A 25,398-nucleotide genomic window follows, 5' to 3' on the forward strand; every position below is an offset into this window, starting at 1 on the left:
CCCCCCATCCCCCAGCACGATACGTCATTCCCTTCTAACCCGTCCCACAAATATTTCCTTTTCCTCCTCCCTGACCCCTGACCCCCAGCCTCAAGAGTTGATAGGTGACTCAGCACGCACACACTCACAAACAAGCACAAAGATGCACACACCAACAAACACACACAATATAAAGTTGTAAACAACAAAAACAATATATGAATGTAATGAACTTTAACCTCCTCCCACCCACCACCACTTCCCTCATCCTTCAGCTCCAAAGTACCAGTGTCTGTGGTGTAGTAGTTAGACACTTTGACACTACATGCAGAAGATGTGAGTTCGATTCCCATGTGGGGAGGGTTTTTTGTATCGATTGTGTATATCTGTCTACTGGGATATTGCCCACCTCTCATCCCGCGGTTGGCCTTGACAGGCAGAGTTGAAGTAGCCTACCTCTTAACTCTTTATCTCCAAGGGGGGGTAAACCCACTACGCCCGGGCCCTTTTTGGTGCTAAATCTAAAAATGAGAAAAACACCATTAAATGGGTCATTAAATCGAAACTAGCAAACCTATTTAGATAGTTTTTCATCAAATGATTGAACTTCCAGTATAAGAGACCTGTTTTTGGCAATTGTCGAAAAGTAGTTTGATGTCGAAGTCGTCATTAAGGAATGTGCCCGAGCCGCTGTCAGCGGCTCACTGGCACAGTGGTTCCGACCGCGAGCCACTGGGAGTGGCTTGCCGGAGATAAAGAGTCAAATGATCTAAATTGTTTCAAAAGGGGCGTAAAACGATCACTGTTACATTCCAGCTCCAAGTGCTGATAGACGACTCGACCCGGCTCCAAGAGGCCTACCCGGGTGAGAACGCCGAGCAGATAGAGCAGCTCCAGGCGGCCGTAGTGGACGACTGGACAGAGCTACAGACCAAGGCTGACCACAGGAAGGCCTTGCTGCTGGCAGCTGCCGATCTGCACAAGTTCATGGCCAGTGTAAGTCACTCTTTAAGTCATTTTGAAGCCATTTTGAAGTATTTTTTAATAAGTCATTTTGAAGTCACTATTGAGTCGCTGTTAAGTCACTGAGGAGTTGTTATTTAATTGCTGACTTGTTAACCCTATCTGTACGCCGGGGGTCATTTTCTACCCCAGGAGTTGTATTCTTCACATTTTAGAATATTTCTAGTGCGAAGATCTTTTTGAAACTTTCAGTATTTTTCAAAAAGTCATTTTGACAGACTGCTTTGCAAAGTGTACAGATCGGATTAACGAGTAAATTTCCTCTTTCGAAAGTCCGGGCACAGAGTTCCCCATGTCGTTTGGATACAATAGTAAAACACGACGCACGGATAGGGTTAAGTCACTGTGATTTTAAGTAGCTGTGAAATGCTGTTAAATCACTAAAATGTCACTGTTATGCAGCTTTAAAGTCCCCTGCACTTTTTGTTTCTGTGACTTGTTCCTGGTGGATGGTTGGTTTATGTTACGGTTGTTATTATTTTTTAGTTCACTGCCTGTCTTGTTCTTTTTTTTAAAGCAGTAAATGATTGTTTTTAGGTCAATGTAGACCTACTTCTTATCACTCAATCCATTTACTCAAAAACTCCTGGGCATTGGGTCTGGTGTATGCTACTACAGTTTTATAAACAGTATCATGTGCTATAAACAACTCGTAAACAAAGTTCTGTTTTATATACCACATCTGTGGGTGGTTGGCAGGTTCTCTGGTGTGGTTTGCTCCTTCTTTCCCATCAAGCATCTTTCATCCGGATCTCCCCTCCTTCTGTTTTATGTTAGTTACTCTCTAGTAACACATCTAATTTTCGGCACTTATATGACCTCATCGTGTTGCAAGTGGCGTAAAACTCTTACTAAAACTAAATACCAGGTCTCATACACAGTATATTGTTGACCTTATACTGGGATTCTTAGACAATATGTTGTTTTCCATTCTAGGCCAGACTTCTGTTATACACGACGACAAGGAATGTGCTGTATACTACGATTCACAAACAATATGTTTCCAACTCATCTGGTCTCTGAACTTGCTTTTTACAATTAGATATGTGCTGTAGGCCCTATACAGGATACTAGCTCCATACTACAAGAAATATGATGTGTACCAACTACTATTAATATAACTCATTCATTGTTCACTCATAAACAATTCACTGTTTACTCTTCTAGGCCAGAGATCTGCTGGACTGGGCCAAAGAGACAGAAGCAGAGATGAAGATGGACCATAATGTGCGGGACGTGAACGGGGCGGACCTGCTTCGTCAGAGACACGAGGAGATCAGGTAAAGATTCTTATAAGACAACGATATTGTGGTCCACAGAGATACACAATAATTTGGGCACTCATGTTTCTGGTTCATTGAGAAACCAAATATAGGACAGTCATAATATTATGAATTTCGGTACACAATTATTGGACAATCATAGTATTAGGGTTTTTATGAGTGCAAAATGTTAGTGTATGACAATCATAGTATGAGGGTCCATATGGTTACACAATATTAGTAAAGGACAATCATATTGTTGTCTTTATGGACTATTATCCAAATTTATGACACAAGAATTACTTCTTTTCCCTTTTATTACAGTACTTTTTTTTTCTTCCAACAAAATGAAAGCATGTTTTCCCACAAACCAGTGTCTGAGGTCTTATGGTTAGGCTCTTAGTTGTTGCCTGCTGAAGATATGAGTTCCCTTCTCATGCAGGGAATTTATAAGTTTTATTTTGTACCTTGTGAAAATGACCATGTGACTGCTCACTGTAAGACTCCATAGTACGTCACTTTTCAGAATGGCATGAGGCAGAACAGGGAACTGCTGCTTTTTCTTTTCTAATCCTTACTTTTGTCATTTTTCCTCTACTTCTTTTGTATGTTTGTCACTCTCTTGTGACCCGGGGTGCCTTGATAGTCGAAGCAGACTTTGTGCTGTTGAAGCTAGAGAGGTGAGCAGAGTAAGGACTTCTTTGATGACATCCACCCCTTGGCGCTCAAATGACTTTATACAGTTGCGAGCGGCGTAAGACTTCTACTAAAACCATAGTAAAACACTAAGTAGTCAATATGTTTCCGAAAAATCAGAAGAGTCACCAATGTTTATTTTCATAATTCATTATATCCCCATCTTTTAAAAAACTCTCTCTCTCTCTCTCTCTCTCTCTCTCTCTCTCTCTCTCTCTCTCTCTCTCTCTCTCTCTCTCTCTCTCTCTCTCTCTCTCTCTCTCTCTCTCTCTCCAATAGCTGTCTGACTTGTTCCAGTTAAGGTCTTTGTTGTCGGACACAGAAAACGTTCATTTAAGACCCTAGTGGGGAGTTCTTTTTCTTAACACCTTGCAGTCACACCGACAGCAGTACAAAATACCTCATCTGGTCACCCAGCTAGGAGGGTGACTGCAGTGAACTTCTTGGGCCTGGCACAGAATGTGCCAGGTGACCGAAATATATCATTTTCACCGGTGCATTATTTTGTCAAGTGACACCAAGTGTTAAATCAAGTTTCTTTTTCTGTCTTCTGGTACGTTGTATCCCTCTCAGCCGAGGTTGGCCCTGACAGGCAATATTAAAACAGCCCGCCTCTTGACTGATTTCAAATGTGTTGAAGAGGGCATAAAACTGAAAAAATTATAATGAAAAATTAAAATTTTTATCCCTTTTCCCAGAGCCGAGATAGAAGCCCGCCAAGACACGTTTGACTCTGTGATTGGCACGGGAGACGCTCTGGTCAAGAATGACCACTACGCCAAGGACGAGGTAGTTGGATGTACTTTTTACTGTTCTTGTAGTTTGAATTAGAGAAAGTAGTAACCAGCAAATGGACGACAATTGAATAAATAGAAATGAATAATAAATAACATTTGTTTTACTGGCAAATATTCCTGCAGTTTTACTGGTAGGTAAATATGCTGTTTTCCTGTTGTCAAATAAATGTGTAGGCTCCATGGTGCTTCTGGCTGGTAAATATACAGTATTACAGGAAAATGTACAATATTAAGTGCTTATTTATATATTCAGCATTACATGTATACGTATTTAATGATAAATTTACAAATGCATCATCATCAAATGGTATTTCTATACTGTCAGAAGTTTTACGCCTTATTCTGTTTGACTTCAGTATTCTTTTCCAAAACAAGTCTCGGACGATTTTTTCCCCCCAACTCTTTAATGTTACTGTTGTAGAAATGTCCTCTGGCCTTTTCTGAGCTTTTTTGAAAGCCAGGTTTTAGGTCACTTGTTGCATTCTTGACTCCTATTAATCTTAACTGATTGTATTCATCCTTTCCCATCTCTCTCCTCTCCTCTCTCCCCCCCCCCCTTTTCCATACGGGTGGTTCGAGGATGCACTGGTGGTAGATCGTATGTCTTTTCTTTCAACTTTCAATCTGTTGTTTCTATCTTTCTTTCTTTCTCCCCCCCCCCCCCCCACCCCCCCTGACTAATTGACCTTTATTGAGTAGACATGTTTCTCTTTACTCGAAGTGGTTGGTTGGCGGGTGCTCTATTGTGGTTTGCTCCTTCTTTCCTATCAAACGTCTATCGTCCTTATCTCTCTTCCTTCTTTTTTGTGTTTGTTACTCCCTTGTAACACCTCTAACCTTCGGCACTTACATGACCTTTTTGTGTTGCAAGTGCCGTAAAATTCTTATTACTAAAACTAATCTTTACTCGAACAGAACAAACGTTATCTGCTCCAGTCCAAGACTTGGTTTGATAAGAAATACGAAAAGTTGACAGAAAGAAAATTTTCTACGTTGTGGTTTGGTCAGATTGTTGCCATGTGCTGTCGTAAGTGTGTGTTTCCGACTCCCCCTCGTCAGGTCAAGGCCAAGGTGGGCCAGGTGCAGCGAGCCCGTCAACAGCTACAGAACACCTGGCAGGAGAGGAAGGACCTGTACGACCAAGTCTACGACCTACACGTGTTTCTGCGTGACACAGAGCTTTTGAACCGCATCAGCTCTACACAGGAGGTGAGTGGGTGGTTGGCGGGTGCTCTGGTGCAGTCTGCTCCTTCTTTCCTATCAAACATCTTTCGTCCTTATTTCTCCTCCTTCTTTTCTTTATGAGATACTCTTTGTAAGTAGTACCTTTTTTCTTTGACTATTATAATATGATCTAATTGTGTTGCTTGCACCATAAAATTCATACAAAAAAGTGGGTAGTTGGCGGGTGCTCTGGTGTGGTTTGCTCCTTCATTCCTTTCAAATATCTATCGTCCTAATTTTTCCTTCTTTTTTGTGTTTGTTACTCTCTTGTTACACCTCTAATCTTCGGCACTTATATGACATTTTTGTGTTGCAAGTGCCATAAAATACTTACTAAAAGTTAACTTTCTTTGACTATTATATGACCTAATTGTGTTGCAAGTGCCGTAAAATTCGTACTAAAAAACCCATTCCACTTGTTTGTATTGCAGGCGTACCTCCAGAATCCCGACACAGGGGAGAGTGTGGAGCAGGTGGAGGGATTGCTCCGCAAACACGAGGCCTTCCAGAAGGTTCTGGAGAACCAGAACGAAAAGGTGTGAGGTCGTACGTCATAAGCTTTTAACATTATTTTTCATTATAGTTGTTCTGTTCCTATGTCTGGATGAATATAGTCTGTGTGTGTGTGTGTGTGTGCTTTAATATATATTGCTTGAGTCTAGACCTGCCTCCACCACAAGTCCAACAGCAGACTACCCGTGCCCACAATGATAGGACTAATCAGCCATCTCTGGACTCACAGTAACCGTCAACAGACCAATTTGTGAAGTCATGGTCATTTTCATATGCGAAAGACGAACAACAACACAATATTGCATAAGAAGAAAGGAAGTAGTAAGAAAGGTTTTGAAAAATGGGTATTCCAATGTAAAAGCGCATTGAGCTACTTTTTTGGAAATACGCTATATAAATGTTGTATATTATTATTATTATTATTATTATTAAGTGTGTGTGCTGTTTGTTTGTTTGTGCTATTTGCTGCTCCCCCCCCCCCCCCCCCACAAAACCCAAACCAATCAGGGGCTCATAGTGTCATTTGACCTGTTACGTGTCTCCATGACTAGCCACTAATGGGCAGTGGTAACGATGATAGTAGTTATGATTGTGATGATGATAATGACAATAAAATAAATTGTTATAGCAATGATATGGCAAAAGTGATAAAAATTATCTATTGCTTCTGCTACTCATATAGGTTAATAGTTGAAGCAAAATAATACGAATGATAATGTTTATGATAGTAATAATAATAATAATAATAATAATAACAACAATGATAATAATAATAATGATACAAAATAAAAACAATGATGATAGTAATAATACCATGAGGACAGTGATAAATTCTTGCTGTGGTGAGGGAAATTTCAAATTGATGATAGTAATAATACCATGAGGACAGTGATAAATTCTTGCTGTGGTGAGGGAAATTTCAAATTGATGATAGTAATAATACCATGAGGACAGTGATAAATTCTTGCTGTGGTGAGGGAAATTTCAAATTGATGATAGTAATAATACCATGAGGACAGTGATAAATTCTTGCTGTGGTGAGGGAAATTTCAAATTGATGATAGTAATAATACCATGAGGACAGTGATAAATTCTTGCTGTGGTGAGGGAAATTTCAAATTGATGATAGTAATAATACCATGAGGACAGTGATAAATTCTTGCTGTGGTGAGGGAAATTTCAAATGTAAACCTCCAGCATTCAGGCCTTTCTTCAACCAGTTTTCTCGAATGCCTGGACCTCTTCCGTCTGAGTGTGGCCCGGCCCCCTTAGACTCCTTGACAACCTTTTAGGCAGTTTTCTCGAATGTCTGGACCTCTTCCGTCTGAGTGTGGCCCGGCCCCCTTAGACTCCTTGACAACCTTTTAGGCAGTTTTCTCGAATGCCTGGACCTCTTCCGTCTGAGTGTGGCCCGGCCCCCCCGTAGACTCCTTGACAACCTTTTAGGCAGTTTTCTCGAATGCCTGGACCTCTTCCGTCTGAGTGTGGCCCCCTTAGACTCCTTGACATCCTTTTTGGCAGTTTTCTCGAATGCCTGGACCTCTTCCATCTGAGTGTGGCCCGGCCCCCTTAGACTCCTTGACATCCTTTTTGGCAGTTTTCTCGAATGCCTGGACCTCTTCCATCTGAGTGTGGCCCGGCCCCCTTAGACTCCTTGACAACCTTTTTGGCAGTTTTCTCGAATGCCTGGACCTCTTCCATCTGAGTGTGGCCCGGCCCCCCCGTAGACTCCTTGACAACCTTTTAGGCAGTTTTCTCGAATGCCTGGACCTCTTCCGTCTGAGTGTGGCCCCCTTAGACTCCTTGACATCCTTTTTGGCAGTTTTCTCGAATGCCTGGACCTCTTCCATCTGAGTGTGGCCCGGCCCCCTTAGACTCCTTGACATCCTTTTTGGCAGTTTTCTCGAATGCCTGGACCTCTTCCATCTGAGTGTGGCCCGGCCCCCTTAGACTCCTTGACATCCTTTTTGGCAGTTTTCTCGAATGCCTGGACCTCTTCCATCTGAGTGTGGCCCGGCCCCCTTAGACTCCTTGACATCCTTTTAGGCAGTTTTCTCGAATGCCTGGACCTCTTCCATCTGAGTGTGGCCCGGCCCCCGTAGACTCCTTGACATCCTTTTTGGCAGTTTTCTCGAATGCCTGGACCTCTTCCGTCTGAGTGTGGCCCCCTTAGACTCCTTGACATCCTTTTAGGCAGTTTTCTCGAATGCCTGGACCTCTTCCGTCTGAGTGTGGCCCGGCCCCCTTAGACTCCTTGACATCCTTTTTGGCAGTTTTCTCGAATGCCTGGACCTCTTCCATCTGAGTGTGGCCCGGCCCCCTTAGACTCCTTGACATCCTTTTTGGCAGTTTTCTCGAATGCCTGGACCTCTTCCGTCTGAGTGTGGCCCGGCCCCCCCCGTAGACTCCTTGACATCCTTTTTGGCATCATGTTACTAACTCCAGCGTTTCTCCAATTATCTCTCAATGAAACTCCCCCTAGAATATAAGATTACCTGTATTACCTGTCCTGGGTAACAACGTCATTGCACTCCGGACAGGTCCATAAGTGCTCAGTTCCCCCCAGCATAAAAGCCCGCAAGGTGTCCATACTGATTGTTCCGGTGGCTGTCTGATTATGGCGACGTCTTTCCTTTCCAGATAATCGTTCCTTTCTTCCTTCTCCCCTCTCTATCCCCATTTCCCACATCCTAATGATTGCGTGGTGTTCTGCTGTCTCCCTGTCTTCTTCATCCCGCAACTTTTTCTCCAGGGTCTTCAACACTTCTCCTTTGTCAAATTCGGAGTGAATGGATGAACTCACCATCAACCACGGCACTGCCTGCCAGCCTATCAGCCTCCTCATTGCCCTTCACTCCAGAGTGCCCAGGACAGAATATCCATGTGATGGCTCTAAGGGATGAGTGTTGTATTGGGTTCATCCATTCACTCCGAAGAAGCCCTTTCTCAACCCTTCTTGCGAAGGGTTGAATATTAGATCAGTGCCAGGTAGTTAGCGCAGAAACACTTCCTTGAAGCAGGTTCTTCCTCTGAAGATCTCTTGCTGTTGTCCAGTTGCCCCACAAGTTTTCTCCCCCAATTTATGAGTACATTATTTATTTCATAATCTCTCCCCCCCCAAAAAAAAACAACCCAAACAACAACAGCTGACTGGAATCACAGAGCACGGTCAACAACTAGTGGACAGTCAACATTTCGAGGCTCCCAACGTCAAAAGGACAGTAGCGGAGGTCACCTCAAGGTCAGTCAGTGATGATGATGTGTGTCTGTTTTTATTTCTGCATTACAAGTACAATTTTTTTTTAAATAGTCATGATATATGTAGAGAAATGTTTGGGTTAAACAAAAAAAAAGAAAATATGGGATTTTTTCTGTTTCTGTGACATGGGCAGTATTTTGTTTCATTTTGCGTGTTTTATTTCTTGAGTTTTTTTATTCTCCAAAATTTTGTGATATGGCCATGATTTAATAAATTGTTTAGAAATTTGAACATTTGTACTCTGTCCATAAAATTAGTTTAGTCAAAAAATTGTATTTTAATGTTTGAGTCTCCCACTACTTTTTATATAGTGTGTAGGTTTTGTTTCATCTTCATGCTCTATTTCAGCATTTGTTATCTACCTTTGTGAGTTGTTGGAGGGGGCCTGTGGTACGTCCTACTTCTTTCTTTCCCCATTTTGTCTGTCCATCTTGTCTCTTTTCCTGCACAAAATGTTGATTGTCTTTTGTGTCAATCCATTTCTCTTTACTCAATCATCAATTGTAGTTTTTTTTTTACTTCAAAAATAAAATCACCCTGCGCTTTCAATTTGCTTCTCGTTACTCAACCAAGATTTTTTTTTTCTCCAGACGTAAAAACATCCAGACACTGTCTGCTCAGAAACATGGCAACCTGTCGGACTCTCTGCTGTATCAGCAGTACTGTCGAGACGAGAACGAGGTGAGACTATCATCATCATCATCGCACTGGTTGAATGAGTCACCAAGACTTTGTCTCATTAGGACTGCGTCTCTCGTCTTATGAAAAGAGACCGTGTCTTTATGTACGGTACAAAGACGCTGATCTCCCAAATACAAACTTCCAGCATGTGGGTGGTTGGCGGGTGCTCTGGTGTGGTTTGCTTCTTCTTTCCTATAAAACATCTATCGTCCTTATCTCCCTTTCTTCTGTTTTATATTTGTTACTCTCTTGTAACACCTCTTATCTTTTGGCGCTCATATGACCTTATGCAGTTGCGAGCGCCGTAAAACCTCTACTAAAAAAACCAACACTCAGAAATCCAGATTTCTTAAATTTTGTCGTACTCATTTTTTACTGTATATAAAAACAGACTTGATACAAAATGTATTAGACAGTATGATCTATAAATTTCGAGTCTCCGTGCACATGATTCCGTGTGTGTGTGTGTGTGTGTGTGTGCGTGCGTGCGTGTGTGCTTGCATGCTTGCGTGCGTGTATGCATATGTGTGGGTGGCATCTCTGAAATAAATGCTTTGAGCCACTCATAGTAAGTCCTACTTCATTATTTACCCTGTTGTTTCTGTCTGTCTGTCTTTCTTTCTGTAGGGGGTGGCTTGAGGATGCTCCTGGTAATTCTTACCTTTTTTTCTTTCCCTCTGTTATTTTTGTCTGCCTGTCTGGATTTTTCTATCAGCACTTAACGAAAGTCTTAGTTTTGTCTGCCTGTCTGGATTTTTCTATCAGCACTTAACGAAAGTCTTAGTTTTGTCTGCCTGTCTGGATTTTTCTATCAGCACTTAACGAAAGTCTTAGTTTTGTCTGCCTGTCTGGATTTTTCTATCAGTACTTAACGAAAGTCTTAGTTTTGTCTGCCTGTCCGGATTTTTCTATCAGCACTTAACGAAAGTCTTAGTTTTGTCTGCCTGTCTGGATTTTTCTATCAGTACTTAACGAAAGTCTTAGTTTTGTCTGCCTGTCCGGATTTTTCTATCAGCACTTAACGAAAGTCTTAGTTTTGTCTGCCTGTCTGGATTTTTCTATCAGCACTTAAAGAAAGTCCTAGTTTTGTCTGCCTGTCTGGATTTTTCTATCAGCACTTAACGAAAGTCTTAGTTTTGTCTGCCTGTCTGGATTTTTCTATCAGCACTTAACGAAAGTCTTAGTTTTGTCTGCCTGTCTGGATTTTTCTATCAGCACTTAACGAAAGTCTTAGTTTTGTCTGCCTGTCTGGATTTTTCTATCAGCACTTAACGAAAGTCTTAGTTTTGTCTGCCTGTCTGGATTTTTCTATCAGCACTTAACGAAAGTCTTAGTTTTGTCTGCCTGTCTGGATTTTTCTATCAGCACTTAACGAAAGTCTTAGTTTTGTCTGCCTGTCTGGATTTTTCCATCAGCACTTAACGAAAGTCTTAGTTTTGTCTGCCTGTCTGGATTTTTCCATCAGCACTTAACGAAAGTCTTAGTTTTGTCTGCCTGTCTGGATTTTTCCATCAGCACTTAACGAAAGTCTTAGTTAAGTCTGCCTGTCTGGATTTTTCCATCAACACTTAACGAAAGTCTTAGTTTTATCTACCTGTCTGGATTTTTCTATCAGCACTTAACGAAAGTCTTAGTTTTATCTACCTGTCTGGATTTTTCCATCAGCACTTAATGAAAGTCTTAGTTTTATCTACCTGTCTGGATTTTTCTATCAGCACTTAATGAAAGTCTTAGTTTTATCTACCTGTCTGGATTTTTCTATCAGCCCTTGATTAAAGTCATTGCATTTTTGTGCTGCTCTTTATTCAAACAAACTAAGCAACTGGTCTTTCCCAGTTCGAAATGATCATTGTTGCATTAATGCATATATTTTCTCAGGCTCAAAACTTTAGTCTGTTTGCTTTTCTTTACTTTACACAAAAGCTAAACTAATGTGATCATGTTTTTTTTCTTTTATGTCTATGAGAGTAGACATTGTCTCAGTGAGACTATACTCCCCGGGGCGGTGCCACTGACTGAGGTGTCTTTAGGTCATTCCCAAAGGGGGGACATTAACATATTCTTATGCACAGTAGAATTGTGAATGGGCTGATTCATCAGTGTCATGCTCATAACTGTGCCTGAACTGCATACGGGGAGCTGCTGTTTTTTCTTTCCTAATCCTTTCTGTCGTCATTTTCCTCTACATCTTTTGTATGTTTGTCACTCTTGTGACCCACTATTTCCGATATGCCTGGATAGTTGTAGCAGACCTTGTGCTGTTGAAGTTACAGAGGTGAGCAGAGTAATCCTGATTCCCTGTATGGACTTCTCTGTTGACATCCACCCCTTGGCGCTCATATGACTTTAAGCAGTTGCGAGTGCCATAAAAACTCTACTAAAACTAAACTAAACTAAACTCAGTGAGACTGTGGGTGGTTGGATATCTGATTGCGCTGCTGGTCAGTCTACTTCTTTTCTTTCTCTTTGATGTTTTTGTCTGTTAATTGTTGCCACGTGGGTGGTTGGCGGGTGCTCTGGTGTGGTTTTCTTCTTCTTTCCTATCAAACATCTATCGTCCTTATCTCCCCTTCTTCTTTTTATGTTTGTTACTCTCTTGTAACACCTCTAATCTTCTGGCGCTCTTATGACCTTATGAGGTTGCGAGCGCCGTAAAACCTCTACTAAAACTAATTGTTGCCACCCACTGGTAGGTCTTACTTCATTTCTTTCCCTCTGTTGCTTTTGTCGACCTATTATGCTTTTCCCGCTCAGAGAATGATGCATGGGTGGTTGGCGGGTGCTCTGGTATGGTTTGCTGCTTCTTCTTATCTATCAAAAATCTATCGTCTTTATCTACCCTCCTTCTTTTTTGTATTTGTTACTTACTTGTAACACCTCTAATCTTCGGCTCTTATATGACCTTATTGTGTTTGTTACTCACTTGTAACACCTCTAATCTTCGGCTCTTATATGACCTTATTGTGTTTGTTACTTACTTGTAACACCTCTAATCTTCGGCTCTTATATGACCTTATTGTGTTGCAAGGGCCCTAATACTCTTACTAAAAAAAAAAGAATGATGCATTCTTTTGATGTGCTCCTCTTTACATGAAACTTAGCCTGACTTTCTCCTCTTTCCACAAAAACTCAACCGATATGGACATGTTTTATCTCCTGTCCGTGCATGTAGACTGAGAGCTGGATTGACGACAAGTTGAAAGTTGCCTACGAGGACGACTTCAAGGACGTGACCGATCTCTACGACAAGATGAAGAAACTGCAGAAGCACCAGGCCTTCCACGGGGAGATTGTGGCCAACACTGACCGCATCAACAGCATCAAACAGGTGGGTCAAAGGTCATCGCGGGTCAAAGGTCATGGCGAGTCTAAGGTCATGGTGGGTCAAAGGCCATGACGTGCCAAAGGTCATGGTGGGTCAAGGGTCATGTTGGGTCAAAGGTCATGATGGGTCAAATGGCAGTGGTGAGTTAAAGGTCATGGTGGGGGCAAAGGTTGTAGTGGTGAATCAAAAGTTGCAGTGAGTCTACTGTTGCTATAACTCGACCACCGTCTGTGCTGTAGTTGTCAGGATTTTTGAAGTTTCCTGCAAGAGACATCATGAGTTTGATTCCAACCGACACCTGTGCTGTAATGGTTAAAAATTGTTCACATTTCGTGCAGGGCACTATAAAGTTCAATCCTAGTGGAGGGAAAGGTATTTTACTGTCTGCTCCCTTTTGCTGGGAGGAATAGATAACTAAAGATTACAGCTGTAGAAATGATAAGTTTTTTAAGGGATATTATATTGTGGCTTCAGAATTATTTTGTTCAAAGTGTACTTAAGTAAAGAGGGGCTTTGGACAAAATAGTTCTGAGGCGACGGTATGTTGAGTTATCTATTTTGCATTGATGACCTACAAAATATTGAACTTATAATATAGTGTTCGTGGAATACAAAATATTCAATTATCTTAATTGTGTCCATCTGATATGAAGTATCAGAGGCCCCTGGATCTGGAATGCTTTACCAAGTACTTTAAGAGAGATGAAATCTTTTGATTCCTTCAAATGTCAGCTGAAGTCGTTTCTGTTTTTAAATTAATAAGATGAATATTTGGAGTGATTTTCTTGTAGTCAAAACACAACGTTTTATGTTACTGTTGTACGTTGTACTGTATTGTAAAGCGCTCAGAGCCTGTGTACTTTAATCGGGGTTGAACGCTATATAAATGTCATTTATTATTATTATTATTAAGTAAACTGAGTCAATCAGATGTGTGTATATATATACATAATGCACGATCTTTTACAATAATGATTGTGATTTGTGGCAGGTCGGGGAGCTCTTGATCCAGAAGAGACACCGGGCCAAGGGGGAGATACAGCAGAGCCTCCAGCGATTGACAGGGAAGTGGGAGGAGCTACTCCGTGCCTCAGCCAATCGCGGCAAAGGTCTGGAAGAGGCCAAAGATATCCTTGAGTTTATGGAGCAAGTGGACAAAGTGTTGGTGTGGATCAGAGAGAAGGTGAGTGATGATGGGGATGATGATGATGATTATGATGATGATGATGATTATGATGATGATGATGATGATGATGATGATGATGATGATGATGATGATGATGATGATGATGATGATGATGGTGGTGGTGGTGAGTATGAGTTTGAGGGAGATGATGATGAGGGTGATAGTGGTGGTGGGGAAAATGGTGGTAGTGATGGTAGTGATGATGGTAATAATGATGGTGCTGATAATGATGATGACAATGATGTTGAGGATAATGACAATGAGAATGAAGAGAAGTAGTTCTGGTAAATATTTTGTTTTGTGGATTTTGTTGAGGACTTCTTCTTGTTCACTTAACTCTTTTGTGGAAGATTACTATATTTGTTTTTTGGATAACCGAGGTCAAGACGACCGGCTAAGTAGGGTTTGTTGATTGGTTGATGTATGCGTGTGACCTTGGGCGAGTGTGTTGAATGGCATGCGTACGTGTGTGACCTAAGACATCTTGTAAGTGTGACCTCGAGGGAGTGTGCTGATAGGCTCATATTATGTGTGACCTTGGAGGACATGCGAGTATGCTGATTGGCTCATAATTTTATGTGTGACTTTGGACGGAATGCGAGAATGCTGATTGGCTCATAATTGTATGTGTGACTTTGGACGACATGGGAGAATGCTGATTGGCTCTTTTTTTTACCCTCCCTCTGTTGCAGGAGACACTGGTCCAGCAGAATGACCTTGGCAAAGACTACGAGCACTGCCTGGAGCTGAGGAAAAAGGCCAACGACCTGGAGTCTGCGGTGAGACTTCCCAGCCGGGGATGCTGGCTTTTTATTTTCTGCTTATTGTTGTATGTTTTAGCTAACATCTCAACTGCACTGATATAATTGTTTTGTTTGTATTGTTCTAGCTCAAAGCACGTTTTTCTTATAAAAGAATTTGCTTTGTTATTAGCAAAAACATGTTCTGACACCAAGTAAAAAGCGCCAGTTCTTTCCAAGCCCCCCCCCCCCCCCCCCGAAAAAAAAAGTTTCCCAGTAAGGAAAACAAAATGTTATGTCTCCAAGAAAAAACTTGTTCTCTCACAAAGGAAACACATATTTTTTGACTAAACCAGAACCTGTTCTGGCACATGACAGAAACACGTTTTCACTCTAAGCAATATCAGAATGTGGCCGCCTGAAAGCAAGGGGCCCTACGAAGTAGGAAAAATGCTCTCATATGTAAAAATCAGTTGCACTGCAGGCTGCAGTACCAGCAGTCGCCTATCCCTGAGACTTTGCAAGAGAACACAAAGAAGAAGACTCAATGCAAAAACATTGTTTTCAGACTGTGAAAAATACTTAGTCTGGCCCAAAACTGGTATCTGAGGTTTAAGAATTAACACTTTGCCCCCACTAGACGCCGATCGGCGACAGTAAGAAGCTGTCCCTTTTCCCCCACGGGACGCCGATCAGCAACGGTGTGATATAGCGTGTACCGCACCTGTATTGTGGTACGTCGGAATAAGTGTTGTGCGTGCTGGGTAGGTGGAAAGTGTTAAGGCTCTTTCCTGTTGCATGCTGGAGACCTGAGGTCGATTCCCAAGTGAGGAACGGATAAGTTTCTTGACCATAACACGTGAAAGACGACGCCCAGTTTCTCAGACGTGGAAGTCTGTTTTATAGAGTGTCTCTGTTTGTGTGTTGTACCTAACTCAGCCTGGGTTCCTGGCCCTGACAGACAGGGTAAATGTGGCTTGTCTCCTAATACTTCTAATCTTTGTAGGCCGATGTTTAAAACGTCCATCTTCAGTCTTTTTTCCTTTCACAAAAGAGTGTCATGTTCCAACTTCGACATGACCATAGCTGGGCATTTTACAAACATTCAAAAAGTTGGAGGGCGCCAGTGCTACATCTTAGCATCTATTCTTTCCCTCTGTTGCTTCTGTCTGTCTGTTTTTCTCGTCCCTTTCACGAAAAGACTGTTATTGTGTCAGTCGCTTCTTTTTACTCAAACAAACCACAACCCCCCCCAAAAAAGAAGGTTGCCATGATGACCGTTCTAACTTGATTTTTCCTCTGTGGTTTTTTTATTGGTGTATATTGTGTCGGTGGGGGCGTATAAAACATCTAATCTGCAATTACTTAATTTAACCTGTTGCTGTGATTTCAAGGTGTCCAGTGACCCCCGACACAACAGTCCCCTGGTGAGTGATGCTGTGTGGAGAAAATTAAAACAGTAGAAAGGTCAAAGGTCGCACTAGGGACGGAGACCATCAATAAGGCTCCGTTTCTGCCGGTGATGAGGCCTTGACCTACTTTGTACATTGCACACCCAAGCTGCTCTTCCTTTCCCCTGTTTATTTCAATGCTTCAGTTGACCTTTGACCTACCCCAGTTGACCTTTGACATACCTCAGTTGACCTTTGGCATACTTCACTTGACCTTTGACATACTTCAATTGACTTTTGACATACTTCAGTTGACCTTTGACGTACTTCAGTTGACCATTGACTCCACAGTCACGTTTTTTTTTTTTTGGTCTTCTCATTATGCTATTTCAGATACTGTGTGTGGTCGTTTTGTTTTGTTTTCTGATCTACTTTATCATTTGAGTATCTCTCTCACCATAATTCTTGTGCTATATTTTAAAAATATTTTTTGTTAGTGTGAATAGAAATAACAAGCGTCTTATGGTACACTTATCATAATAGTTCAGGTGAGACTTCAAGAACATTCCAAGAACCCATTGAATACTCATTTTTTTAAAAGATTTCATTCAAAATTTGATTAAAAATACAAATTATAGCTCATGGAATACTAATTTTTTTTAAAGATTTCATTCAAAATTTGATTAAAAATACAAATTATAGCTCATTGAATACTCATTTTTTTAAAAGATTTCATTCAAAATTTGATTAAAAATACAAATTATAGCTCATTGAATACTCATTTTTTAAAAAGATTTCATTCAAAATTTGATTAAAAATACAAATTATAGCTCATTGAATACTCATTTTTAAAAAGATTTAATTCAAAATTTGATTAAAAATACAAGTTATAGCTAATTGAATACTCATTTAAAAAAAGATTTAATTCAAAATACAAATTATAGCTCATTTAAAAACATATTTTAAGAATAAACAAAAACTCTGTAAGATGCTTTTAAAATGCCTAGTTTAAAAACTCATGAACCTGAGAGCTTTAATTGATAATACCTTTACTTTTAAATACAAAGATTTTTGGATGTCTCTTTAAAAAATAAATTAAAGTCCTGGAATTTTATTTTCCCATTTTTCCCTGATCTTATTTTCTCTATGATCCTTCTTTATTCCTGCAGATCTCTATAACTTATTGTAGATTTTCTTCAGCATCTTTATTTTTTGGTCGGGATTCAGTGGCTGGAAAAAAACAACTACCGTAGTAAAGTTCCCCAATATTGTTGGTCCTGGGAAGATCTAATTTTTTCCCCTGTTTTTGTGTGGTTTTTTTGTTTTGTTTCGTTTTGTTTCGGTTTATTTCTTGACTGTGTGGTAGTTCTGTAGAGATACTAAAACTGATTACCACACTTTACAATGTGAACTAATGTCTGTGGTGTGATGATCAGGGTCTTAGCTGTTACACACGAAAGACGTTGGTTCAGTTTCCAAGTTGGGAATTTTTCTTAAATTGGGAGGTTTGCGAGTGCTCAGGTGTGGTTCGCTCCTTCTTTCCTATCAAACATCTATCATCCTTTTCTACCCTCCTTCTTTTTTGTGTTTGTTACTCTCTTGTAACGCCTCTAATATTCGGCACTTATATGACCTTATTGTGTTGCAAGTGCTGTAAAACTCGCACTAAAACTAAAGAGATATTGATGTATGGTACTGTGGGAGTAGACCCCCTAGTAGCAGTTACAGCTGATACTGGAAGTGTCTTTGTATGTGCTATGATGTAATTTAAGGTGGATTGCAAACTTAAAAAAACAAAACAATTAAAGATAATGTCTATAAATATTTACGAGACAGAAAAGGTGCCTTAAGGTAGACTAATCTTATCCTCACAGAGGTGAATTTTTCTCGTAGCGATGTAATTCAAAGTAGCTAAAATTGTTCTCCGTATACAATAATGGCATTCTCTGCTCTGGTTCATAGGATACTCGATACGGTTTCCATGTTCGCCTCACCCTCTCCCCCCTCCCCGTGGCCCCTGAAAAAAAGGACCCCTTCCACCATCTCCCCATATTTAGCCCCCCCCCCCCTTCAACCTTTCGCCACCCTAAATCACCACGGCCACCTCTTTTCCATCTGAGCACACACATTCTCCCCTCTTTTGCACAAATTGCTCAACTTTGTGAATTGTGTCTTGTTTATTCATCAGAGTTTGAAATGTTTCAATTATGTTTTAAGTTTGTTATTTCATTGAGAATAAGTTATTTTTAGATAGGTAATTTCCTACTCTTACTTTTCAGGATTTATTGTTTTGACGTTCAAATCTGAAATCAGAGCAATTAAAAAAAATTTTTTTTGATGTCAAGAACAAGTCAGAGAAACAATTTATTTCTCTTGCTTTTCTTATAAGTTTTGTCATGTGTAGGACAGGAATTCAAACATGTTTTTTTTGGGTAAAAATAATGTCTATAAATAAGTACTAACCGAAATAAGGTGGAGTAAGGTAGACTTATTTCATGTCCACATATGTGTATTTTTTTTATAGAGCTGAAATTGAAGAGCAGTTTTCCAAAACTCTGTAAGTCAATTTTGACAAGCGCCTGGTTTCACCACGATGCCACACTCGTACATTGTCTGAAACAGCCATATCCACTGCTCACAGCCGAAAGTTCCCTATCCGGGACTCTAGCATTAAAAAATCTAAATCATTATAATATACTCATGTGCACATAATAATAATTATTATAAACGTGTGAGGCATCGTGGTGAAATCAGACGCTTGTCAAAGTTGACTGACAGAGTTTTGGAAAACCAAGCTTCAATTGTTCACAGTATGCAAAATTTGCATTCTGTCAACTGACAGAGACTTGGGATCCTCATCTGGCTTCAAGTCATTCCCGCCCTCCTCCCCAAAGAAGCACCCTCTCCCCACCTCCACCCTCTCCCCACCTCCACCCTGCCACCCATTTTCTTCCAAATCAAAGCCCACATTCACCCTCTCCCTTGTCTGCAAATGATTTCTTTGCTTGATAAATTTTGTTGTCATGTATACAATTTTTAAATGTTTTAGTTATGACTGAACTTTGTTATTTCATTCTCATATAAGGTGTTTTGCTTGCTAATTTTGAATTTCTCGGAAATTATTCTTTTGACGTTCAGTTCTAAAGTTAGGGAAATATTTACTTATTTCTATAAGCCAACAAAGAGCTAGGAGAAATTTTCATTTCCCTCGCATTTCTTAACTCTACGGGTGCAAAGACTGGCATCTGTCTGTATGTAATGGTCCAACTGTTGGACTGATCATCATCTAGTGCCAGATCTGCGACAGACATCAAGGATTATGGTATTCCATTCATTCCTTTGCTCCGATGCTCTCAGAAAGCAACATTATCCTGATCTTTCCCTGTTACCCTGTGGGTGGTTGGCGGGTGCTCTGGTGTGGTTAGCTCCTTCTTTCCTATCAAACATCTATGGTCCTTATCTCTCCTTTTTCTTTTTTATGTTTGTTACTCTCTTGTGACATCTCTGATCTTCTGGCGCTCATATTACCTTATGAAGTTACAAACGCTGTAAAACCTCTACTAAAACTAAACTAACCTGTCACCCATCTGTATAGGCTTTCCAAGTAAGTCTCTCTGGATCTACCCCTGCCTTGTTTGCCTTCAATTTTATCAATGAGAGAGCTAGATGGTCAAGGTCCTTATGTCTATTCAAGTGTCCCAAAAACTGTGTTTGCCTCTGTCTGATTGTTTTTATTTGATACAAAGAAAAGTGGTCTGTGTTTGAAGTGTGTCCTCATTTGTTCGTCCTCAGGGTATCACCGTCGACGACAAAAGGATCAAAGCCATCAACTCTCTGGCCGACCGACTCATCTCTCAAGGACGGACCGACACCATTCAGGTCAAGGAGAAGAGGGCGCTCATGAATGAAAAGTGAGTTTTGTTAATTAATAAGTGATTTTTTAAAATGAACAAAGAATGAGTTTTTGGCGTGAAAAGTGAGCTTTGACGACTACTAGTGAATTTTGCAGTGAACGACGAGCGAGTTTTGTTGTGAAAGAAAAAGTTGTAAAAGAGAGAGTTTGGTGCTCATATGACCTTATGCAGTTGCGAGCGTCGTAAAACCCTCTACTATAACTATAACTGAAAGAGAGAGTTTTGTCTCGTGAATGAAGTTTGTACGTCTCCATCTGTTTCCTGTGGTGGTGTAATCCAGGTTGACCCTGGCAGGCAAGGTAGAAGCAACCAGCCTTCTAATCTGATCTGTGTGAAGATTACTGTACTTACTTTCTCCCCCCGGGGCAGTGCCACTAACTGTAGTGTCTTTAGGCCATTCCCAAAGGGGGGACATTTCTCGTTCAAGCACAGTAGAATTGTAAATGGGGTGATTCATGTCACGCTCATAACTGTGCCTGATCTACAACAGGGAACTGCTACTTTTTCTTTCCTAATCCTTACTATTGTCATTTTCCTCTACTTTTGTATGTTTGTCACTCTCTTGTGACCTGCTATTTACGGGGTGCCTTGATAGTCGAAGCAGACCTTGTGCTGTTGAAGCTAGAGAGTTGAGCAGAGTAAGTCTGATTCCCTGTAAAGACTTCTCTGTTGACACCCACCCCCTGGTGCTCATATGACCTTATGCAGTTGCCAGTGCCGTAAAACCCTCTACTATAATAAAAAAAAGAATGTACTTACATTTACTTTTTCCTTCCTCTTGTATCCTTTGGATGTCGAGGGGAGGTGCAAGTTTCTGCCCTGTGCTAGGTGTGTAGCGTCTGTGATAGATATGTTATGTTGTTCCAGGACCCTTTTAACCTCATCCTGCCGGATCTTTCTTGGTCTTTCTCTTGATTTGAAGTCAGATTCTCTGGTGTTGTAAGCTCTAGCCGCTAATTGTTTCTGGGGTATTCTGGTTAGATGTCAAAACCATTTGACTCTTTTACGCTCTATGAATTTTATTACTGGTGGTATTCCTGTTGACGTATAGTTTCGTTTCTTATGCGGTCTCTTCTGGTGACACTGATGGTTTTGCGGAGACACCTCATTTCCCATGCATTGATTTTTCTTTCTTGTGCCTTGTTTAGAGACCTTGTTTGGCACTGGTATGTTTATGTTAGTATGAAGATGCTATTAATGGGCTGGGATTTCACTTCGGTAAAATATTGGTGTAAAAAGTTTATAGTAAATCAGTTTCTCAATCAGTCAATCTGTTTATGATCTGTCTATCCGTCTGTCTGTTTGTCTGTCTAAGTATCAATCAGCCAACCATTCAATCAGTTAGTCTACGTGCCTACCTACCTAGTGGGTGGTTGTCGGATGCTCTGGTGTGGTTTGCTCCTTCTTTCCTATCAAACTCAAACATCTATCGTCCTTATCTCTCCTTCCTTTTTGTGTATGTAACTCTCTTGTAACAGATCTATTCTTCAGCAATGACCTTATTGAGTTGCAAGTGCTGTAAAACTCTTACTAAAACTTACCTACCTATCTACCTACCTACCTACATACTGACCTTCTACGTACCTACCTACATACCTATAATCAACCAATCAATGGTGTTCCAGGTGGAATAACCTCCAGGGGGCGCTGAACGACTACAAATCCCGTCTGGCCGCGGCCCTGGAGATCCACGCATTTATCCGCGACGTGGATGACATGAACGAGAGAATCCATGAGAAGGAGAAGCTGCTGTCTGTGGAGGACCTGGGCAAGGACTTGACCGCTGTCCAGGCCCTACAGAGGAAACAGGAGGAGGTGGAGAGGGACATGACTGCCCTGCAGAATCAGCTGGAGGTAAGTGGGGGTTTGAGGATGTTTTACGGCATTTTCAACATGATCAACACTTTGCAGTCACACAGCCAGCAATACAAAATACCCCATCTGGTCACCCAGCCAGGAGAGCGACTGCAATGGTCTTCTCGGGTCTGATGCAGAACTGCGCCAGGTGACCAGAACGGATAATTTTCACTGGCACATTATTGCGCCAAGTGACCGCAAAGTGTTAAGTCTTGATGTATGCTCAGGGCTGGAAGGGCTCAGGGATGACGGAGTTTTGGAGCCAAGTCTGTGGTGTAGTGGTTAGGGTCCTTGCTGCTGCACACAGATGACTTGAGTTCAATTGCTGCTTATGGATATTGTGGATCAAAATATTTTTGTCTAGTGTAGTAATGCTGTTTCCCAATTAGCCCAAGTTGGCTCTTTCAGATAGGGCTAAAGCAGCATGCCTGCTAAATGATCTAAATTGTTAAGATTGGTATAGAATACATAAACAGTTTATCACTTTCCTATTCTTTATTTCACTTGATCCTACCTATTTTTCTTTGAGTTTTTGTGGTGTTTCAATGTTAGCTGTTTGATGTCTGATGTGTTAAACGGGGTGCCCACTATGGATGGGATTGGCAGATCAGGCCGATCGCCCGACTTGGTCTCAAAAACAAACTTTGTTTTTAGTTTCAGGCGACCAAGTCGGGCGATTGGCCCGTTCCAGCCGTAATGGCCCCCCCGTATTATGTTTGATATCTCATGTCTGGTGTGTGATACTTGATGTTTGGTTTGTGATGTTTGATGATGTATATTTGTGCAGAAAATGGAGACCCAGGCAGGCAAGCTGTGCCAGAAGTATCGGGACCGGGCCCAGGAGATTGAGCTGAAGAAACAGGAGGCAGAGGACAACTGGGAGAGGCTGGAGGACTTGTCTGATGCCAGGTCAGTGTGTACGCCGGCGGGTTGTGGTCTGTGTGTTGTGTTCATTGTGTTGTGGTCATTGTGTTGTGGTCAGTGTGTTGTGGTCAGTGTGTTGGGGTCAGTGTATTGTGGTCAGTGTGGATGGTGATGTGTTGTGTTCAGTGTGTTGTGATAAGTGTGTTGTTGTCAGTGTGTTGTGGTCAGTGTGTTGTGGTCAGTGTGGATGGTGGTGTGAGTTGTGTATGTAAAGAATAGAAATTGTTTCAATGGTCACTTAAAAACTTTTGCAATCATTTATGCTCTTGTCAGTTTAGATTGACTGCTTTTGATTTTTTGCTTTGCAAATTTCTAGGTTTCTTAAATTTCCTGTCAAACAACAGTAGTACTGTTGATGCTTAACTTGAGTTGTTCCTAAAGGGGGGGGAGGGAGGGGGACATTAACGTCTCGAGTTCTTATGCTAAGTAGAATTGTAATAGTAAATGGGCTGATTCATCCATGTCGTGCTCATAACTGAGCCTGAACTGCAATAGGGAACTGTTTCTTTTTCTTTCCTAATCCTTACTATCGACCCGCTTTTTCCAGGGTGCCTTGATAGTCGAAGCAGACTTTGTGCTGTTAAGGCTAGAGAGGTGAGCAGAGTAAGTCTGATTCCCTGTAAGGATTTCTCTATTGACATCCACCCCTTGGCGCTCATATGACCTTATGCAGATGCCAGCGCAGTAAAACCTCTACTAAAACAACTAAACTTAAGTTGTGTTTGTTTCTTTCAGAAAAGCGAAGTTGGCCGAGTCGTACCAGCTGCAGAAGTTCTTGTCTGACGCCAGAGAGCTGGTGAGTGCTCGTCTCTGTTTGCTCCAGCCACAAAGAGTCTATACAATAATTCTGAAAAAAACCCCCCAAAAAACACTGTCATTGATTGTTTGAGGGGAATTTGGGTTGCAAATATGGCAAGTGTGATGCATACATCAAATAATTCAGAGGTTACATCTTTGTCACATAATATATACTATCACATCAATATGGACACCAGAATACCATGTCACATACAAGGCTAGAAATTATGATGTGTCTTGACTTACTAACCAATCCGCCATTTCATGGAGCGCCCCCCCCTGTGGGTGGTTGGAGGATGCCACAATAAGTAGGTCCTGCTTCGTTTTCCTTCCCATTCTTTTTATCTGTCTATCCATTTGTCTGTCTTCTTTTCTCTCAGCATAAAATGACCGACCTAGTATCAAGACCCTTCTCTTACACTAATACAAACAAACATGATGCAACACTCTGTGATAACAATTGATTTTTTACTAACGTTAAATTCAAAGGTCTCTGAACTCGGACTCAAACTGAAGTGTTTTGTGTGTATGGTAGAGCTGGGCGAAGGATCGATTCCGGAACTGGTCCCACGATCAATGCTACGGAAGAAAATTCCGACTCCTTTTTACTTAAACCAACGGTTACCAGTCCATTCAATCATTAAAATCATCTTCTTTAAAAAAAATAATATTTTGGAAAAATAAAAGTTGATGCTTCTTATTGTTCTGAAATCAAGGTTATCCTAAATCCCGAAAATGTTCGGAGCCGACCAGGAAACACCGGAAGAAATCACTTTATTAGAAAGAAAGTAATTGGGTTCGGAGTCCATTCCTACGATTCCTAGCTTTCAATAATCTGGAACCTAGCCGCCCAGCACTAGTGTATAGATCAGCTAGTCTGATGTGACACTACTATGTGATGACTATTTATTTGTGACCCACGTTAAATGAACTCTGAACCCCTGTGGGTGGTTGGTGGGTGCTCTGGTGTGGTTTGCTCCTTCTTTCCTATTAAAAAATCTATCATCTCTATCTCCCCTCCTTCTTTTTTGTGTTTGTTACTCTCTTGTAACTCCTCTAATCTTCGGCACTTATATGAACTTATTGTGTTGCAAGTGCCGTAAAACTCTTACTAAATAAAAAAAAAGAACTCTGAACTCTGACTCAAACTGATGTGTTTTGTGTGTGCAGATAAAATTTCTCTGATGTGACACTCTGTGATGACTGTTTATTTGTGACCCATGTTAACCCTATCCGTACGCCCTGGGGTAATTTTGTGCCCCCGGGGTTGTATTCTTCACATTTTAGAATACTTCTAGAGCGAAGATCTCTCTGAAAGTTTCAGTATTTCTCAAAAAATCATTTTGACAGACTGCTATGCTAAGCGTACGGATCGGATTAACGAGTAAATTTCCTCTTTGCAAGTCGTGGCACAGAGTTCCCCGCATCGTATGGATACAGTAGTAAAACACGACGTACAGATTAGGTTAAATGAACTCTGAACTCCGACTCAAACTGATGTGTTTTGTGTGTCCAGATCAACTGGTCCAATGACATGATCACCCGCATGAACGAGGAGGAACTGGCTAAGGACGTGACAGAGGCCGAGAATATGCTACAGATGCATCATGAGAGGAAGGTCAGTCGGGGGGAACAGCTTGTCCTCCTATATAATGATGATGAGCATCATTATCATTATCATCCTCCTCATCATCATCATCATCATCATCTTCATCATCATCATCATCATCATTATCATCATCATCATCATCATCATCATCATTGTCATTGTCATCATCATCATCATCATCATCATCATCATCATCATTGTCATTGTCATTGTCATCATT

At 41.1% G+C, this 25,398-nt stretch overlaps 1 protein-coding gene across 1 annotated transcript in view; it reads left to right on the forward strand.

Annotated features, from left to right (window-relative positions):
* LOC101851601 (spectrin beta chain, non-erythrocytic 2) overlaps nt 1–25,398 on the forward strand; it is a gene marked incomplete at its 5' end in the record, with an annotated part of 86,152 nt that overhangs the window by 6,352 nt on the left and 54,402 nt on the right. Inside the window, 15 exon segments of the mRNA XM_013087018.2 lie at nt 796–975; nt 2,170–2,282; nt 3,659–3,749; nt 4,817–4,966; nt 5,413–5,517; nt 8,641–8,735; nt 9,344–9,434; nt 12,607–12,762; nt 13,751–13,942; nt 14,638–14,724; nt 19,869–19,987; nt 21,616–21,844; nt 22,635–22,756; nt 23,507–23,567; nt 25,086–25,187. Coding sequence (XP_012942472.1) covers nt 796–975; nt 2,170–2,282; nt 3,659–3,749; nt 4,817–4,966; nt 5,413–5,517; nt 8,641–8,735; nt 9,344–9,434; nt 12,607–12,762; nt 13,751–13,942; nt 14,638–14,724; nt 19,869–19,987; nt 21,616–21,844; nt 22,635–22,756; nt 23,507–23,567; nt 25,086–25,187 — 1,893 coding nt within the window.

The sequence above is a fragment of the Aplysia californica genome, unplaced genomic scaffold (assembly GCF_000002075.1).
Source record: "Aplysia californica isolate F4 #8 unplaced genomic scaffold, AplCal3.0 scaffold00534, whole genome shotgun sequence".
NCBI classification, from domain to species: domain Eukaryota; kingdom Metazoa; phylum Mollusca; class Gastropoda; order Aplysiida; family Aplysiidae; genus Aplysia; species Aplysia californica.